We start from the raw sequence: 20721 nt of genomic DNA, 5'->3' as shown, positions 1-20721 counted from the left end.
CTTCACCATGTGTCCTACCAGTCACATTTTCAAGAGTCAAGTGGGTAATAGGACCGAAGCAGGGGCAACAGAGGTATTTGCATTAAGCGAAAACCACGTTATTTACATTGAATCATTTCTACAGCACCCCAGCTCAGTTTTTAAAAATTCTCCATCCATTAATTCCTTAATGTTCATATCGATGGCTGGTTTTCGCTATTAAGAGATGGAACACCACCTCCCCGTTCTAGGACTCATTCCCTTCTCCAACAGCCCTGTTGTTAGCGATCTGCCATTACATTATTTTTTTGTCTGGCCCAGAGTTGACGACAGATGGCCATCTCCGAACTGCCATCAGTGCGACCTTATGGAGCATTCAGCTAGTGTGTACTGAAGAGCACTGCGGCCACTGCTGCAACTCCCTCCCCTCCCCCACCCCCTGGAAATGTTCATCACCTCTGCCACATTCCGCTTTGGCTGGGCTCTGCTGGCTCTGCCGGCTCCTGTGTCACCAAGACAGCCTGCTGCCACAGCGCCGGAAGATCTGCCTCTGTTAGGAGCGAGAAACTGCGGGCACAGTCGTCCTGCAAAGACAGCACTCTGTCTCAGCACCTTTGCAGGCAGATCCTTGGGCGAGAGCTGGGCCTCCACATTTCTAGAACATTCTGCAATCCAGGGAGGCACGTTGAAGTCCCCCGTGTGTTCCTGTTTTAGATGTTTGCTCTACGCATGGATCAGTCTTCTCACATTAGCAGAGACACAATGCCAAGAATAGACTCTTTGTGTTTACAAACTTCGATCGGACTCTTGGAAAACACCACTTCCATATGCACCTGCTGTGGCAGTTAGAGTTAGAGAGAAGGTAGTCATGGGCTTCAACGCTCAATCCCCTGAAATGGGCAAAGAATCCACTCCAGCATCCTCTGACCCGTCGATGTGGCAATCCCTTGGCCAGCCGCATGAAGTGAGCTGTTGGTGCACGTTTGGAGAAAGATTGATAGGTTGTCCTTCACTGAGTTTGCTAAGGCCAGGCGGCTTCAGAGCCATGCGTGTATTTTCAGAGGAATTCACATTTGTATCCTTTATTGTTATATTTGCAGCGAATCTACAGCTCGTAACAGGCTCTGCCCCGCAGCTATGAAGGAGTGAGTTCCCCTCATTGGGGAGAGAGCAGTGTTCTGTGAAAGCCTGAGATGTGGCGGGTGAGATGAATAGTGCTTAAAAGCGGTGCTCGCGGTGCTGTCATCTAGAACAGCAACTCCGAAGCTCTAAACGGGAGTGAAAGGCAGGGTAAACGAGTCCTTTGAAAGTGGTGAAATTTTAAACTGCCTAAAATAACAGGCCTCCTTCATTGATAACTTCATCGAGGGAGGGAGGGAGGGTATGGGGGAGGTCACTGGGCAGGAACCGCTTTCCCGTAAGAGGAGGACAAAGTTTGCGAAGGGGAGGCTTTTCCCTTGTACCCAGCGTGTCTGGGAGGCTGGCATCTTTCTTTCGTGCCCTCCTTTTGCTTTGATGCGGCCCCTCAGATGGCAGAAGACCATCTCTCGCCGGAAACCCGAATCGCCCATAAAAGGTTTCCTTTTTCACTTTGCCAAAACTTAATTTTATAATTATCTGACTTACAGCACTGGGCACAGCTGCTGAGTTTGTGTGCCTTCTAGACAAATAAAAGGCTACCGTGATACTATCAAATATCAGCAGTATGCTGAGCTGTGCTTGGAGTTTATAAGGGTGAAAGGTGATTGTGCAGGAAAATAGAACAGTCTATTTGCCGTGAGCCGGGCACTAAGACCTCATCCCCATACTCAGTTATAATTCATGACAGTACTGGTGGGAAGCCCTCGTCCCTCTGTGGAGTTAATGCATCTCCACTGAAGCCTGCTGCGAGCACCCTGCATCCCCGCCCACCATCTGTGCCTTCGCTTGCAAGCCCCCCACCACCACTCCTCTCTCTCTCTCTCTCTCTCTCTCTCTTACTCACTCTTTCCTGAGATCTCCTGGTATTGATATTGTCAGGCGACTAACTAACTGCTTTGTAAAAGTGGCTCTCCAAAACGGGCTTGTCGTTTAACTAGGGGAAGAGCTGGAAGGAACGCATTACAGTGTTGTTAAATGTCTCATTTAGAAAATGTCGATTAGAAAATGGGCAGGGAAGCAGCAATGGCCTTAAACCAATCGCAGACTCTGGGAGCCAAGGATGCCCTGCCGATCACCGATTAGTACGAGGCACCTGTGGTCCGTGGTGAGAGACCAGGGATGCAACACAAGGTGGACATTATGACTCAGGTTAATCCTGTTCTGAACCAGAGTTCAGAGTCCGGAGTCGAATCTGAGAAATGTTTGCCCCCTCTATCCAGGGACTTGGACCAGCTGGTGGCGTGAGCACCAACCCAGTCCCCACAGACTGGCCCCTCTGTGATGTGATGCTACCCACTCTGGGAACCAGAGCTGGTTGCCTCAGGGCTACCTAAAGCCCCTGCTCAAAATGATCAGGCCCTGGGCTTTACAGAACGCCACCTAAAATAGCCGCGGTCATCTGTGTGGTGTGAGCCATCTTCTGAAGCGGAATGAGCAGGGGTTGCCGAACTTCCAAACTCGCTGCAGCCTGGAGCCAGCAGTGGTTTGCTCCCACCCTGTCCCAGCCCCTCGTGCCCCTGCCTCCCTGCTCCCCTCCCCGCTTCTTCCCACTCCCCACTCTGCTGGGAGCCCAGAGGGTGATGGGGCAGGAGGACAGTGTGGGTTCAAACAAAAGATGACCCTGCACCTCCTCGAGCATGGCTGAAGCAAGATTAATGTGTAATGTTTCACAATATGTGCTCTTAACAGAGTCCATTGTTAGTCCTCCTTGAATGAGATAAATCAAATCCAGGCCCGGGACACCAGTATATGAATTTAACAGACGTGATGCCATAGGGAAACTACTGTGTTATAAACTGCAGAAACGGCCTTTTTCTACTCCAGACTCGGGCTTATTCCAAAGAGCCTTCAGAGCTCCAGTGGTGAGGTGAGAGGTCACCCACTAAGACAGTAGCACCCACACTGTAATTCAGCCTTGTGTGTAATTGGTTCAGAATCTCATCCTGGCGTCTGGCTGGTATTCGTCCCGTCATCTCGCTCACCCTCCGAAGGAGAAGTAGGGCAGGGATGGCTGTACTCCATGTCCAGGTTTTCTTGGGTGAAAGATCACTTGGAGATGACAAAGCTGAGTAGTCAGCCTGAAATCCTGGTTGGTATTTTATTAATTTTGCACCAAGATAAATCCTGAAATTCTGACAAACTCCATGACAGGTGAAATTCCTTCTTGCAGAATCTGCTCAGCAAGAGGCTGCTCATTTCGTTCTGTTCCGAGGCAGGCAACAGGAGGGCAGCTTTCTAATCAGCCCTCAAAGGACCCCCAGCCGCCCCAGAGTCTCGGGCTGATTGAATAACTCCTGGGCCTCTTCCCCTAGGCCTCCATCAGCGGGAGTCCTGTGGAAAGCAATCTCCCGCAGACTGGCACTGAAGAGAGCTTTAAACCACCATTTTCTGCTCTCCCGAGGAGCCTGGAGTACTAAAAGATAGATGGACTGCAGATATTTTATGAGAAACTGTCAGAAGAAGAGCAGAGTAAATGTTTTTTTTCTTCTTCTTTGAGTCACACACTACATCACTGTTGAATTTCTCCCAGAATCTTTTACATTGAAAGTAAGAAATTAATTGGTTGCTAACCTTTCATTCCCCCTCCCTTCTTCCTCGTTGTCTTCCTCCTTTTTTCTTTTCTTAAATATCCACACAGAGGCCCTTTGCTTAACCACAGTTGCAGAAAATCAGTACCATTTGCAATGAAATATTTATAATGACAGAATGAAAAATTGGATTCATTTTCTGGACTGTAGCCGAACAGTCTGCAACTTTGCACAGTATTGTTAGGCATCCCTCCTTCCTCCCTTTCATTGGAAGCTTTTTCGAAAACAGGCCACATGTACACTTACCTATGCTTTGGAGGGATGCCTACCAAAACACAGAACCCGTTTCTGGGCTGTTTTTAAAAACAGAGGAGAAAAGAGCATATTTTCGTCTGTGTTGCCATGTGGGGGGCACTCAGCTGTGGCCCATAAAGAGGTAGAGAGGATGTGAACCCCGTCAAAAGAAGGAGCGTTGGCGCTGGGAAGGAGAAGCTGGGAGAAGTTTACAAGGAATCCAGGAGCCAGTCTGGTCTGCGCTCCGGAGCGGAGTACAAATAGCACCCAGCAGGCCATAGAGTCTCGGGGCAGGTTTATAAGGGAAATGGGAAGGCACAACAGAGGTGTATCAATAGACACTGATATCAGAGCTCACCTTCTTTTTTCCCTTTAGCGTTTGCTGCCGTAGGCTTTCCTCCCACGTGACCTCATATTCAGAGCTGCCTTCTTTCGAACAGAGGGTTGGCTACTGCATTTTTTTTTTCAAAGATGAAAGACAAAAGGAGTTTGCTAGGACGGTGCAGCGTTGCATTGCAAACAAGCCCGTCTCACGAGTGCAGGGCCGCCACAAGGCGTTCTTGCTTCCTACACGACTTGATTACATCTGCAGCAAGATGCCTGTGAAGTACATTTCAGTCTCCCAAATAAGTTTTCGCTTACCACTGCACAGACGGGCCCAAAGAGCCGGCCCACGTCTCCTCCCTCCATTGTCGGACTATGACAGAGCTTACATCCGCACTCCCACTCCGGGACCTGCTCAGGCTCCCAGGCCAGCCCTCTGACTTAACCTTTCATCTGGTCCCTTGTGAAGCCCTGGGTTTAAGTAGTTAGGGTTGTTTTCTTTTGGTGGTTTTTTCCAAAGCGAGAACAGTTCCAGCAGACTTGAGCATGAGTTAAAAACAGCCAAACTCAAACCTGCAGGTTTTGCTCACTGAATTTGCATCCTGCATTGCCAACTCCACCAGATCAATAATCCATATTTTAGTGTATAATAAAGGCTGCCTGTAATTGAATTAGCTCATTCATTCCATCTGATTAGCCCTGTTTTATTCATGGAGCGGAAAAATAATACAAGCTTACCTTCTCCAACATATCGCATGATGTGAATGTAAAAGAGCCTTCAGCACTGTAAAACAAATTTATAAAGATGATGGAGAGTTAATTTCAGTCTTTGTTTATCCTAGGAATAGGAATAATACAAAACACATCATGCTGCATTTTTGTGGTGATAACTTTAACATTCACATCTACTGTGTCAGTCTGTCCTCCAGTCAGCCCGGCATGAATATCCTATAATAGGTCTCTCTTCTTACCAAAAGCAAGAACGCCTCCTCAGTTCTGAAGGACAGCTGGGATAAACAGTCTTCTGGTATTCGCCTTGGAGAAATCCGCCTTAAGAGATTTTCACCCTAAGGTCATTACCTCTTATCCATCCATGGATTACCATTTGCAAGCTTTGTGATTGCCTACTCTCTTCTCTTTGAAACAAAATCTTAGCACACGTTTGGACCTGGGTGATGAGAAACACTGAACAGGAAAGGAGTTCTTCATCATTGGGACCCCAGGCTCTCAATGCATAGACCAATTTGTGTGTGATGCATACTTGCACAGGGGCTTGGAGGTTTTGTACAGGTTTCTAGGTTTGTCTTTTCATTGCATCCAAAAAGAAAAAAAAATGATTTGGAGAAATGCTGACAGTTCAGCATGAAATGATGTGTGTTCTGACACAAACTGCATTGTAGCTTAGGAATCTAGCCTGAAGTTCTTTTACTGTGGCATTTCTTTGATTCAGGGGAGAAAAAGAATTTTCTTTAAAAGTGTGTGTTTTAGGATGTGACAATCACTTTTCTCCATTGCCGTGCATGAATTCAGCAGAATGTTTCCACTTAACCCTTATTATTGCTGGCTTTCTGGAGGACCGAGGGTAAGGAGAAAAAAATGTTTTTGCATTAGTTGTTCACCAACTTAGGTGAGTCTGAAATGTATACCCAAGTAAATGGGGACTGTAATCGTGGCACGTTCAGAATCAATCTTTTCTGCAGACCAGGAAAGGAGCACTGAACAGCATTCATTTAGGTACTGCCAGATGTATTTCTGCAAGGGGCGTGCCTTGCCGAACCGCCTTGGATGATTTTAAGTGTTATTAAGCAGACTTAACAGGGGCAGCTGGCCCTAGGATAGAAGTAAAGGACCATGGCACAGAAATCCTTGGTGGAGGAAAGTTCCAGGGCAAACCCATCCTCAGAAGGAGAAGCGCCCAAATGCAGACTGGATTTGAATATCTGAGTTAACAACTCTGGGAATATTTCTCTTCCTCTTGGCCAGCTCCTTCTATGTTGTGGCTGGTTTGCATTTGTGTTTGAAGTACCAGGCGGTTTAATGAAGTTATTCTTTTATAAATTTTGCAACACTGAAGCAAGCATGAGGGCTTTAAATTAGAATAAGTGCCACTTCTGTGTGGCAGGTTCCTTTGAGGACTGATTAGAAAGAGGCCTCCTGCCGCCCAGTTCTTTCTGCCCGGCAGCGGCGTTGGTGCGTGGGCTTGTTTACAGCTCACCTTTGAATTTGCACGAGAGAGCGAGTGTACACCATGCCTGCTGCCTGGGCCTCTGTTAGCGGAAGCTGTCTTCCTTTCCAGGATCATGTTAAATACTTCACTTTAAGGAGTTATTTTTTTAATTATATTGCTTTATTGTAATGAATTAAAATTAACTTGGAGCAGCAAATTATCTAAGGATGTGAGGGTTATAGATTACTGTCACCATAGCTACAGCTTTGTCGGGGGGGAACTCAAGGGCTGTCTTTCTAGAAGCTCAGTGCACCATGAGGGGTGAGGAGACTGTTCCACAGAGACCGAGAAGCAGCGTCAGAAAAGATGCCCAGGAAATGGGAAGAGAACGGGAGTTTAACGTGTGGGTTTACGAAGCGAATAAAGGCTCTTCTTGGCCAGAGTGGTGGGCAGCTCTGCCGTTTTAAGACCTGAAAGCTTCTGGGACAAGAAGAGATGAGGCACAAGAGGGAATCCAAGTGTATGTTAAGACCCAACAAGGTTCCATGTAGAATAAGGGATGCACTTGGCATTCCTGATTCCCTCTCTTCCTGCCTGTGTGCACTGGCTAACAGACGGGTGATTTCAGGGGACGCGAGGCAGGACATTATTAAAGAAATGGGCTTGAAGCTTTCTGCAGGACACAAAACATGCAAGGGGGAGGGAAAGGAAAGAGAGCAAGCCAGGAAAAAAGCACCAAACTTAAGTACAGAATTATTTCTCTTCTCTCCAAACCGGGATTATTTTTTTTTTTTAATTGAAAGTGAGAGACACCCAAATGGAATTGGGCTTGTGAAATATTCGCATTTTAAAAGGACTTTCTTAGAATTTAAAGCGAGGCCTACTTGGGGCTCCTTCTAATTGCATTCTCCATGCAGGAATATGAGCCCTGGGGGACTTCCCCCAAAGATCAAAGGCAAACACCAGGCATTTTACCTGTAGAACCCATGCAGGAATGTACCTCTCTCCCGGCTCCACAGCACACACTCATGCCAACATCCAGCATAGGCACGAGTGTACACACATGCACATGTGCACACACACACTCATCCTTCTGCAGTTTCATTATGGAAATTCTGGAAACCAACACATCGTCTTTTCACAGTTCTATTCTTTGTATGTATATTTACTAAAGCAAATGCCCTAGTAGACAAGCATTCGGTTGCCTATGATTGGGAAAGGTTGTTTTCTGTTATTCTTCATGATTTATAACATGCTGCCTTACTCTTACTGTGAGTTTACCTCCTAGAGAGTGTGGCAGTGTTTTTACTAAAAGAAATAATACACTACAAGGAAGTGGCATTTCTTTTGCTCTTTGCCCAGGTTCAATAAACTATTCTTCATAATTATTGGGAATTGGTTGAAGGGAATCCTTGTCCATATCAAGTGGAAAAGCAGGAAGAGTTCGTGCTTCCTCCCCCTCCCTAGAAAGGTTACCCTTTGAATATAAATTACTATGCCTTGTGCTTCTCCCATTCTAATCAGATGACCTTTTGAGTCCGGCGGACAGAGTTTAAATCCTAAGCCTGCCAGTCAGTTTTTACATCAACGCCCTGTTCCAACAGCTTTCAGGTACATAACTTTCAATGGATTTCAAAAACAGACGCGAAGTAAGTCATGCAGGCGGAATCTTGCTGCTGATGGTCAGGCAACCTAACTTGACTGCAAGATCTTGGGCCAAGTAATGTGACGATGGGTAATTTCACTAACTAAACCCTTTACAAAAAACCTTCTGGGATTCAAAGTCTAAGAGAAAAGGGAGGAGCAGGAAATGTGTAATGTTTGCAAGAGGACAGTTCTGAGCAATTATCAATTTAAGCTCCCATTATTTGCTGCTAATTACTACACGAGGCTGTTAAATATTTAGCAGAAGTTTGTTTAATTGTGTTTGACTTGGGATGGGGCGGGGGGCTTGAATATGACTTGAGCATCATGAGTCAGTGTGTACACCCAGAGCCAGGCAGAGAGGAAATTTGCATTCACCCAAGATGAACACATTTCAGTGTCAGCCAAGCCTTCTTTTTCCTTCATTCCACAGATTTATCTTTAAGGTATCTACAATTAGAGCACGAAGAAGGGGCACTGTTCACGGATGTAAAATTGGAAGGAGGTCATTCTTAACCTGGTTTACAGGTGTTCTAGTTTAGAAAGCACCAGTGTGATAAATTAAACATTACAGGGGGAAAAATTAAAGCTTAGCAACAACTGGCACATGGACACATCTGTCTGTGAAGCACTGACTTAATCCCTGAATATCTTATTAGACGGTATTGCCTATCAAAGCCTTCTGTCCCACAATGCGCTGGATCCTGCAATTCTAGAATCTGAGCAGAATCTTTAAGCTCTGGCCTCTCTTTCATTTTTGCTGGCTCTCTGCAGTTTGATTTAAATTTTCCGTTGCCTCCGTGCGTGTAAACAGGTAGCTCAACTCATTATTCTCTTTTAAAAATAAACTTTGTACTTTTAATGTATTTCCCAGTGGCTATTTTGCTCTTTTTAACCTATTCTTCTAATTCGGCACCTTTTTTTTTTTTTTTCTTTTTCCTCAGTGTAGTGGATAGTGCATGCTCCTGTCAGTTCAAAAAAGGGAAATTTCAAGCCTGTCCCATATGCAAAACAGATAGGGGTCAGGTAGCGACTGAAATTTTACTACCATTTCTTTTCATGTATTTTATTTATTTATTTTTAATTAACTAATTAATTTAAATTTTGGGCCACGCTGTGTGGCTTGCAGGATTTTAGTTCCCCAACCAGGGATCGAACCTGCACCCTTGGCAGTGAAAGCAGAGTCCTAACCACTGGGCCACTAGGGAATCCCCTTTACTACCATTTTTAGGCTCGTAATGAGAAATGAAATGGTTACGAAGTTCACGTTGTCATGTATGACCCGTCATCAGTATTTGTCCTTTTGAAGCTGGTGGACCAGCGTGGCTTGTTTTATTTCTCTTAAGTGTTTAATTGTCAAAATATTAAAAATTGCTCTACATTAGCAATTTGGACATGGCATTCCTTTAAAAATTAGTCTTTGCTTAGGCTTCTGAAGACTCACATTAGCCTAAGGCTAGGCTGGCTTTAGGTAGGTATTCTCAAGATATTGTTCACCACCATTGGCTTTCCCAGCTTGGTTTGCTGTTGTAAACAAAAGAGCACCTGTGGTGAAAATAGGCTCTGTTTGAAGTGACCCCTACCTCCCTGCCCAGCCGCATGGATCTTCAGCCCCACAGGGACCAGTACCCTGCCCTTGGCCACTCTCAGCCTGGCTCCTGCTTGGTCTCTCCCCCTGGAGCCCGTCACTCTCTTCTAACCTCCCACTCCAGCACCGGGCAAGTGTGACTCCTCTGAGAACTAAGCCCAGGAGGTGAGGCGCCCTTTCTCTGTGGCCCATGGCACCCTGTCCTCCTGTCCCTGGTGAGTGCCCTGACGGTGAGCAGCTGTAGTCTCTGCAGCCAGCCCAGCCCGGGGATGAGAACATAGCGACCTGCACCGCTCAACAATTGCTTCTTCCCACAAGCCAGCTCAGCCGCTGCAGTGGCTGTAAGACCTTGAGAGTTGGCTTAAACTCTCTGGGACTTAATTTCCTCACCTATAAAATGAGATGTTGGAACAGATGCTGCTAGAACTCTCCCAGCTCTGAAACCATTTCTTTTTTATTCTGAAGTATCACTTACAGGTGTTGTTGGCTCGACCAGCAAATGAGGGATGATGGCTTTGCGTTTCGTTCAGAGTAGGGAGTGGTTTCCATAGCCTAAATAGTAATTTCCAGATTTTAATATTTGGGTCCCTTTATACTTTATTAGATTGTAAATATTTCTAAAGCAGCACTGATTAAGTGCCACTAAAATGTACCACCTTTGTTCATTGATGGTACATGGAAGGTCTTAGTAAACTGCTGAATGAGTGGACATTTTTGGAGAGATGATTATTTATACAGGCAATGCCATTTATTATATATCTCGAAGAATCCTTTCCCTGATTTCTCAGCAAATGCCCATTCTCACCATTGACCATCTTTTTAAATGCCATGCCATAGTTCCATGTGGCATATATGTGTCCCTCTTGCTGTCCCCTTTTGTTTTTTTTGTAATTTGACGGGGGGAGATAGCTCTGAGACTGAAGACTAGGTCGCATCCTCAAGCAGGCGCGGCAAGCTCAATGTGTTTTCAAAACACTAGAAGCAGTGGGCCTCAACTGGGGATGATTTTTCCCCCAGGAGCTATGTGGCAAGGTCTAGAGATTTCTGGCTGTCACGACTGGGAAGGTGCCCCTGGCATGTTGTTGACAGAGGCCAGGGATGCTGCTAACATCCTACTGGGCACAGGGCAGACCCCTAGAGCAAAGACTAGTCCCCCTCGACATTCCAGTACTGCTGAGGTTGGGAAACCTTGTCCCACTGGCCTTCTAGAATCTATTTAATTTGTAGGCATCTCTCTCTAGAACAAAGCAGTTGAATGACATATTTTGTATAATGACTAAGAAATAGCTTACTGGATTGTGTTTTTGGTTTCTCTGGGTGAGATAGAAGAACTTTATACTACAGATACATGGTCAAGCCTTCTGAACATAAACTCATAAACATGCCAGTGTCCACGTGCTTCAGAGTTACCTCAGCCCAACCGTTTCTAGGCATATTTAGCATGAATGTCCAAAGAACAGCAAATACAAAAAAAGTCCTTCAGTGAGGTTTATTAGAATGTGAAATCATTTCCTATGGGAGCTGTGATAGACGCTTCATTGCCAAAAGCATTTAAAACTAGCCTAGAGTGTGAACTTTATAAAACAATTTTTGTCCAACAAGGGGACAAACTAAATAACCTAATAGTCCTTTTCCTTAATATCGTGTATTTTTCTGATCACTTCTGATGATACCCTTTCACCTTTTGCTTTAATATAGCTTAGTGTCATCCAGAAAATGCTTTGAGATGTCAGGCCAAGCCCATGTGAACTGTGAAATGTCAAAAGAAAATGCATCAGTGTCTCTCTAAGTTCATAGTGATGACATTACCATATGAAAAAATAAAAAGGGAAATTCTGTCAGCGCAAACATGATCATAAATGCAACATTCATGGCATTAAAGAGAGGGGCAAAAGCATATCGTGACAGACGGTTTGGGGAATCCCATTGCTGTTTATCAAAATAAGTGTAGAACCTCATTTTAGTGAATCCTGCCAAAGTAAAAATCGTGAGTCAGCCACCCTGGTCACGAACATCCATCACGTGAATATGTGTTTTAGACTGTCAGCGCACTTTGGGAAATACTATACATTTGTCTTTGAAGAACATTCATTAAAATATATCTCACCAAAATGCACGTACCCACATATATGTTCCTGACGTTTGCCAGGTAGGGCCCATAAAGACACAATTACCCCAAACTTCTCCAGCTAAGACGTATATGATTTGTAGACAAGGGAAACTTTGGGGTGGTAGAACGGGGTCTAACTGGTATTTTGGATGGTTTGGGTGATTTTTAGAACATTCTAACAGTACTTCCAAAGCTGAAGCAATTCACTTTTAATTAATTTAAAACTCTGAGTACTTCGGTAGTCATGTGGACTTTGAAAATGTTAATTTATTGCCTTCACATCCTGTTAACCTTATCAAGACAAAGGCTACTCTTCGCCATTGTAGTTTTTTTCTCTAACCTATGGGGGAGATCACCCAGTATCCTCTCTCCATTAGCTAGATACACTCCTAAAGCTGTTTTACTAGCAAAAGAACTTGGGAATGAAAAAAAGAGAGAGCGTGGAAATGTAAAAATCTTGATTAGAAAGTATAATTTAATAGAACATGTATTGAACCAAATGTATTGATTAATGTAGAAGATATAGTACTTATATTGATTCAAACCAGAGATTTAGTACTAAAAGCTCTAAGCCAAAAAGCTGCTGCAGATTTGCTACAAAAGTCAGTTTAATGCTGTCCTTGAGAGCGCCTTCACAAAGAAATTCTTCTAATGTTTGAGGACTAGGTAGAATGCGGTATATGTCAGTTTGATCCCGGAGGGTTTTATTTTGTACTCTAATAGCTGTTACGAGCCTACATTATATCCAAGGAGTAATTTTCCTTAGGGGTGCCCGGCTCGCTTTGTGTCAATATTCTAGCATTTTAAGTCACGTACAGTATATGCTTCTGGGAACAGGGAAGGAGCCAGCCAGACTCATAATGGTCTGCATTCATTAATAAAGGCAGAAGCTTCTGTCCCTCCACTGCCCGCTACGGGGATGCCTCTTTGGCCTTCAGGGACCCGTGCAGACACATTTAAAGAAAGCTTTATTTTGAGTGGGCAGGAGATAAAATGTAGGACTCGCAGGCATCTCCTAAGTCAGCTATATGCCCGAGCACAGGGTGACCTTAATGGGTCAAAGAAGAATGCAGGTCAAAAGACTTATTATCCAGGCTGTTGGAAACCAATTGCTTTTGTTTAAAAAAATAAATAAAAAATTAAAAAAAAAAAAAGCAGTAGTGCTTAAAGGTGGACGATGATGTAGAATTCTGTTTGCAGCCTGTAACTGCACGACTGTATGTGTACTGGGATATGCTTCTAGAAAAATGAAAGCACGCAGGCTATCCATAGTGCTTACAGATAAAGGTCCAGCCCTCGTGATAAAAGGAAGGGTAATATAATTAGTTAATCAGTGATGATTGATTACGGATGTGTGCGTTCTTCAACTAAAGAAAAAACAACATGCTGCCATGGTGCTGTCACCATCTGTTGAAAGAAACAGCCACATTTAATCCTTCTGTGTCTTTTATTTCTTCCCGCCTCGCATTGTTGCAAAGCCACAATTGCCTACTATTTCTTCTGGTTGGAAAACATCTCATTTAAATTGAATACAACTGCAGTTTAAATTCGGGATTCTAATGGCATGGTGAATTAGTGGAAAGCTTGTTATATTTTTTTTTCATTCCTTTTTAAAATAGCATGCTGTCTCTTTTTCTTAGTTTTAAAAGCTTGTCAGAATTTGAGACAGAAGGCTATAAATACACAACTCATGGTAAAAATGATTAACATCTTTGAATCAACAAAGCTCACAAAACTTCCATTCTGACAGTTTTTATTTTTATTATCACTGCTATGTAACATTTTGCCGATGCCAACAGAGGGCTACAAAGCACAGACAACGAGACGTGGTCTGTCAAAATATTGGACAAGCGAGGGCAAGCTGTGGCACCGTTTTTGGGGCTAGGGACTTAATTTTTCTACCCTGGGAAGGTAGATTCCCCCTGGCTTTCCTCCAGAGCTTAACTTCATCTTTGTTATAGGTACAGATATTCAAATTCACATCAAGATCACAGGAAAATGGGATAGTTTGGCCAAGGTGAACAGTTACAGGGGATGGTGGGTTGTTTTTTTTTTTAATTTAAAAATATTTTGCTTGGATTGCATTTTAAATAGGATTAAACCGTTTGACCAGTAAATGTGGTCAGCCCTCTGAAAGGAGGAGGCTGAATTAATCATGTGTTAGCGTGCCAAGCCCAAAATGAGAATTCCAGTCTTGTAAAATGAAGGGCATCTCATATTTTTAAAGAAATTCATAGTGCTAGAAGGGAATTTTTAAGGTCCTCATCTGTTTTTTAGCTTTCTAAGTCTAATTTCACATTTTAGAGAAAAAAAGATAGAACAAACTCCTTCTAAATGGGGCCCTTTTCAGTAAAGAGTGTTTCTGTTGTTGTTGTTGTTTTAAACCTGGCTATTAAAGTATCATACCTAGATGGATCGTCTTTTAAGCTTTAAGGTGTGTTGTGAATTTGATTTTTTTTTTTAACACAAACCCCCCTCGTGTAAAACAACTGTTCATAACTGGGATTAATGGTTTGCAATTTTCGGTTACTTAGACGTGGGGTCTCCAAGAGATGGCTTTTTGCAGAGTAGAATATGGCTCTCTGTGGCATTGCAGAAGTTTTCTTCTCTTCCAACTTCCTTTTCTGTCATCACCCCCCCAGCCCGCGTCGATGTTGCACTGATGTTCTCCTCGATTATGTAAAACACTTTCCCTTCATTGGAACAGATATTTTTTCTCATAACCTGTCATTGCATTAAAGTACCTTGGGGACTGTGAATTGCTGTGTAAAATTGGTGAGATTACCCACTGCTTTGTTCTAGCGTAGTGGTTTCCTCCAGACCCAAAGAACAGAAAACTCGTAGAGGAGAAGGCTGCTTGCGCGTGGCCTGGCAGCCTTTTCTCGCCCTGCGTGTCCCCGCCTGTGCTGCAGGGGCTCAGGAAGGGCTCTGTGGTGTGGCGGGGTGTGGGGAGGAGATAGGGCAGGCACCTGCCCTCTCCTTGGGCTTAGCGCTTCTCTGGTCTACTTTTCATCTTTCCCACTCGCTTCTTGTCTCCCTTTCTGTCTGTGATTTTAAAAACACACCAAATAGGTGGAAGGCTCCCATGAAGCAACTTCTTGTTTCTCTTATCCTTGGACCTTCAGTGAAGTCTGGAGACAAACACTCCTCATCTTTCTCTCCAACCCCTAAAAACCAACCCAGTAACCTGTGCAGCTCAGACATTCCTTCCTTCCTCCAGAAGATGAAATCAGGCCATTTGTATTTTCAGTGACTCAAAGTACTGCGTGGAGGAGGGAAACAGTCACATCCCAAAGATCCTCAGAAGTGGTGAGGACAAGCCCTTGAGGACTGGATCAGAATCACCTGTTTGTTTTGTTTTCAATGCAAATATGCCCAGTTGCCACCTTGAGAATCACAGACAATGGTGAGCCAGGACTGGGAGGCCTGACCTCACCCTCAGCTGATCTGGAGAAAAAAAGAAAAAGAAGGACAAAAAGTGATCTCAATGGTATACAGGTATCTCTACACCGAGAGAACTTTCTGCCTTTACCATGTTTCATGCCAGATTTCCCATTTAGACGTGATTTGTATTACAGCTCTTTAGTTTTGTTGAATCTTGAATTTTGCAAGCCGTACCCTTGTCCTTCTCTCAAATGATATATATTTTTTTCTCTTTATATGCAAAGCATACATCCTTTATAGTAGCAACTTCAATCTGTTGCAATAAGTGATTCATATGTATTTGTTCATTTCTTTGCAGCTCCGAAGAGACTTGTATGGCTTTGGTTTAGGATGAAAGCATCCAAGAAACAACTGTTGCCAACTATTATGGCCAACTTGTGTTAGGTTTTTGTTCTGCAGTATCTTAATATAGGCACATAGAAGAACACAGGATAGATTGCAGTATAGCTTCCTTTATTAACCACTAAAATTCGATTGAATGTGGAATGTCTATAGTAAGCGCTTAAATATTTTTAAATAATGTTATTAAACTGATTTCTGTTTTTTACTTTATGATAAAAAGTAATCACACATCCTCCTGTCAACGTTCTACCATTTAGATAACTATTGTCATAGATTCTTGTATTTATTTTCTTAATTTTTTAAATTAAAAAAAAAAGCACCTTTCTGTAAGATCAGGCTTGACTCTTTGAGATAGGAAAATGCATGAAAAAGTTTAGACAGTGCATTTTGAGTAATTGAACTTTTTTACTGTTTACAACCTCTTTGATCATAATTATGTTGATATTTAAGGGGATAGCAATGTTTCTTAGTCTCATCAGTATTTTGATTACCCTTTATGTCTACGTGCTGGTGAAAAATAATTTGCAGAAGTATTTATTTAGAATCAATACAAAGAAAAAAAGAGTTGGCATAAAACTGGTCTGCTCCTGTATGTACTTTTAGGCGAGGACTACTAAAGAAAAATTTAAAATCCAGCTTGTCTTTTACTGAATTAATAAAAATGGTATGTTTTAAATAAGGCTGAGTGAAATAACATCCTCATTATTTGCTGTCAATCTTCTTACAAAATGGGCGTAGTTTGAAATAGGGAACGGAAGACCTGGGTCCTTTTCACAAGACTCATGTCTCCTCCATTGGTGCTCTTAGCCCCAGTTGGGCAGCCCTGAGCAGCGAGGCCTCTGGTCCTGCATCCTTTATGCATCAGGCAGGCACTTTGCTAGTTTGGTGGGGGATGAAAAGATAACAAAGATCTCTGAGACAAAGCCCTCTGCTGCAAACTTTCCATAGCTCCTCTTTCCCTACAAGACAAAGCCTGAACTCCTTAGCCAGGTACAGAGGGCTCTTCATAATCTGGCCGCAAACTTTTCTCTGTCTATCTATCTTTATTTCTCATCAGCATGCTTGGTTCTGGACACTTGAGAAGATTCCAACCAAACTGAACGAGTTGCAGGTCCACGAACATACCTTGCATATTCTTCTTTGCCTTTACCCACGTGGGTCTTTGGCCTGGAATGCCCGCCCTGCCTCCCAAATGCCTCTTCGTTCATATTCATTCATATTATTCCAGCCTCAACTAAAATGTCACGAGTTACGTCCACTGCAAAGCCTTCCCCAAAGGCCAGGCAGGGTTAGGCGCGCATGATACTCCTATGGTCATTTCTAATATAATCCCACCAGGTTGCTTTACCATCATGTGCCCACGTGACTTTCTTGAGACTGTGAACACTCTAAAGATGGGAAGGCAGAGACCGTCCTTCTCCCGTCAGTGGCCCTTGCCTAGCTTGTCAGTCGTTCAATTGGCCAGACCCGCTTTGCTGAGTGCTGCAATCCTGGGGGCTACGCCTGGTGGTGATACCAGGATTCAAGAGATGCTTGTGAAAGAATGAATAAGTGAATGAAGACCAAAATTACAGACACAGGGAGAGAGCCGAAATTGCAGCTAACCACGAGACCCCGGATGCGTACAATATAAGCAGTATAAAGCACAGTGGGAAATCAGAGAAGGGGAAAGCAGTGTGAGACGGGATGAGCATGAAGTGGTAGTATTTTGTGGTAGACCTCAAGGTTCTGATCAGAAGGGACGGGAAAGGGGGTCGACTGGGAGAGGTGGGAGAACGAGGCTCAGGGGAGGCACAGCGGAGGGAAGGTGCACATCAGGCCATCTCCAGGCGTTTGCTCTGAATGAAAGTCCCGTGGACCTGTGACCATCCCCTGTGCAGGCCATAGGCCCAGGTCTGGGGCCCAGTGTTTACCCCCAGGACCTGGCTTGTAGTTATAAGTTACCCAGGAATCCCAGTTGCCGGCTCAATTTGGAACCGGGATGTTGGCTCAGAAAGGGGACATGCTGTGTGGATGGAGAGGAGGCCACCAGAATACAACAAGGACTGCACCCGCTGGGGACGGGGGAGGTTGCAGGCTGCTGTGATCTGCTCCTGCGCCAGGATGGGACCCAGCACCAAGCCCACCCCAAGGAGAGGAACTGGAGAAGCTTCCTGTCCTCTATGTCAGTTGTCGGCCAGGCTGTTCTTGCCCGTAAAGTCTATATTCAGGGACAGATAGAGCCTCTGCTGTTAAGACGTTCACCTTCTAAGAGTGAGTAGAACAAAAGCATCTGTAATGAATGGAAATGATGCACAGATAAATATAACTTAAAATAGTGCTACCCAGGCATTTGAAAAGACGGTCGTATCCTGATAAGAAGAGATGGTGGAAGGTAGGGCGGCGGTCTCCGGGGAAGCAAAACAGAGGCAGAGAAAGGGGAGACCCCTGGCCCCGCCCTTCCATCCTGGCTCCCACTGGGGGAGGGGAGGAGCCGGTCCCATGAGCACCGATTCATCTGGGTGCAGAAATACAGTATTTAGGTCATTATAAATCAATCAGCATTTATAGATACTTGGTTTGATGAAAATACAATCACTTAAGGTTTTTTTTTTCCCCCCTTTCATTACAGAATCATACGATGACCCAACACAGCAGTTAGTGCAAGCACGGTCTCTCAAGGAGAATGACTTTTGTGGCACAAAAAGGGAACATATTTTACTCTTTGCACGAAACTTTCATTGTTAATGTATATTATTCAGAAACATTGTATTGTACCATAAAACTTGTATTATCAAAACTGTTGGATGTTCATGTGTTTGAACTTTTGAGCACCGGATAGACCCCCTGTATATAAAGTGTCTCACATGTATTATGTCGTCTGATACTAAAATGGTCTTATAAAGACAAGTGGACTTGGGCCCTATTCAGGCAAGATTTTTAAAAAAATGTGAGCAAAATGGCTTAAGAGAAAGTATTTTCAAGGAAGACAGATTAAAACAACCCTGTTACACAGGAGACTATGTTTGGACTTCCTTTTCTTAACACTTAAGCCTAGAATTTCTCTTTTGGTATATCAACAGTTAAACCCAAGACTATTTTTTATTGCTGAAGATTCTTGCAAACCATGAAGAGATGTTCTCACAGAACCCCACAGCTGGATAAGGCCCGTATATATATTTGTAAGCCTTGCAATGTGACAGGTAGCATCACTATATATGCAATAGTTGTTATGTAGACTGTCAAAGAATTTTTTTTTTCCTGGATACATTTGAAGCTTTGAGTGTTCAAGGTTTTCCTTAATGATTTCACACAGCCAAATTCTTGAATCAGTTGAACTAACCTGTATGTTACTGTTATTAATGTTTACTCTGCGGTCTGAACCTGGAGATTACTGGAATTGTTTTCCAAGAGGAAATAAATTCAGTTTACCATTAGGTATGAGTGTATTTGTGTGTTTTCTTTTTCTAGTTACTCTGCCATTAAAAAAAATCTAATTGCCCGCACCCTTGGAAATGAGTTCTGCTCTTGAGAATATCCCAGGCATAACCTCAATCATATTTAAGCTTTCCACGCTGGGCCAAAAGCAGCTGGGAGGAGATTCATCACGTCGCATAGGGAAGGAATCAGACCCGGGGTACTTCTTCCTCTTGCAGATCCTACCAGGTCACATTGTACTGGAGGATGTTGACATCACAGATGGATGTGATGGCTGTTTTCTGCATAATTTGCAGCCCAATTCATGTCATGCTGTGCAAATCTGAACTCAAAGTAGATGGCTGCAATTTGAGAGGCAGTTTGGCTTATGTGTACTTAAGAAGCAGCTTTGTTCATTCAGAAGACAAAGCACAGAGCGGGGAGCCTGTGAGCCTCGCACTGGCACAGAGCGCAGACTCTCGGTGTGATCTTCTCCACATCAGCCACCTCCAGGCCTCACTCCCCCAGCCCGGAGAGGTGACGTGGCTTGGTCATAGGCCTTCACGCAGGCACAGGGTGTTGCCTGGAAGTTTGCTCACTGGTTGCTCACACCATGGCTTGCCACAAAATGGTGAATGAATAGGCACTCGAATTTCAGAGGCTTTTTTTGGGGGGAGGGGGAAGAGAATAGCCATGTGTACGTTGAGTCCTAATATACATGTTTAGCCAAAATCAGTAACTATAGACCTGATGTTAGTGGGCAACTTTGATCCACATCCTGCTTAAAATACTTCACCCACTGGGACTCTTTCACCCTCTTTGAAACTCTGAGGACCTCAATCAGCTCTTTAAACAAGCGAGAATCTTCACAGCACTTTTTCTGATGGAGAAGCTAAAGCATGGACTGGTTCACTTCATTGTGACCACCTGTCACCAGGGGAACCATGAATGAAACCCAGATACCAGCCACGCAAGGTGTAAGCCTCACCCCATGGTGCTCAAACCCTAGCCTGCGTCAGGATCACCTGGAGGGCTTGTTACATCACAGGGTACTGGACCTGACACCCGGAATTGCTGCATCAGTAGACCTGGTGGCGCTCAAATGTTTGCAGTTCTAGGACATTCCCAGCTGGGGCTCACGTTCCACACTTTGGAGGGCCACACTTTGAGACCCACTGTTCTACCCCATTTCCAAATTAGCTGAGTGCATTGAATGTGAATAGCCATGCAGAGTGCTGGCAAATTATATTACTTATTTTGATACCAATAAAAGAAAGTTTGGTCAAATTTTAGGACCATTCAGAAACAGGTACCTCCTGGTAATTAATGTACGTTTGCTTGCCAGAGTGTATCGTGTGTGTGTTTAGTTTTTTAATGCTAGGAAAACCTACAACTATACATTTCACAATGGATTGCCAGCATGCTATTTAATTAAAAAGCTTTTTCACCAGCTACATAAATAATGAAGTATGCTAAGAATATGCAAGTACATTCATAATTAAAATACTCAGCTATGTTTAAAAAAATTAAGATCTCTGGCCTATTCAAGGATTTTGCATTTAAAATGAAATAGCCACACGATGATTTTTTAAAAAGCTTTAAAACCTCAGGTTATTAATGAGTGGGTTCTATTTTACTAAAAGGAAGCTGCTCTTCATTCATGAAAAGGAAGCAGGTGATGGTATTATCCAGGGATGGAGCCTAAGCTGCCTTTAACAGCATCACCTCTGAGAGACTTCCCAGGCTCCCGGTAAACAGCAAGTGT

General features: G+C 43.8%; 1 protein-coding gene across 10 annotated transcripts in view; it reads left to right on the top strand.

The window, feature by feature from the left end:
• The window catches only part of ZNF521 (zinc finger protein 521), a 283746-nt gene extending 264768 nt beyond the window's left edge, over positions 1 to 18978 (top strand). For 8 of the 10 annotated variants that reach the window (XM_073790619.1, XM_073790629.1, XM_073790620.1 and 5 more), the window contains one exon: positions 18172 to 18978. In XM_073790619.1, coding sequence (XP_073646720.1) covers positions 18172 to 18201 — 30 coding nt within the window. In that variant the 3' untranslated portion in view covers positions 18202 to 18978. Of the gene's footprint in view, positions 1 to 15024 lie in introns of all 10 variants that reach the window. The other 2 variants (XR_012325358.1, XM_073790621.1) reach the window with 2 other exon arrangements.
• Positions 18979 to 20721: the final 1743 nt, after the last annotated feature.

Source organism: Tursiops truncatus, chromosome 13 (genome assembly GCF_011762595.2).
Source record: "Tursiops truncatus isolate mTurTru1 chromosome 13, mTurTru1.mat.Y, whole genome shotgun sequence".
NCBI classification, from domain to species: Eukaryota; Metazoa; Chordata; class Mammalia; order Artiodactyla; family Delphinidae; genus Tursiops; species Tursiops truncatus.
This window is presented reverse-complemented; position numbering and strand designations above follow the sequence as displayed.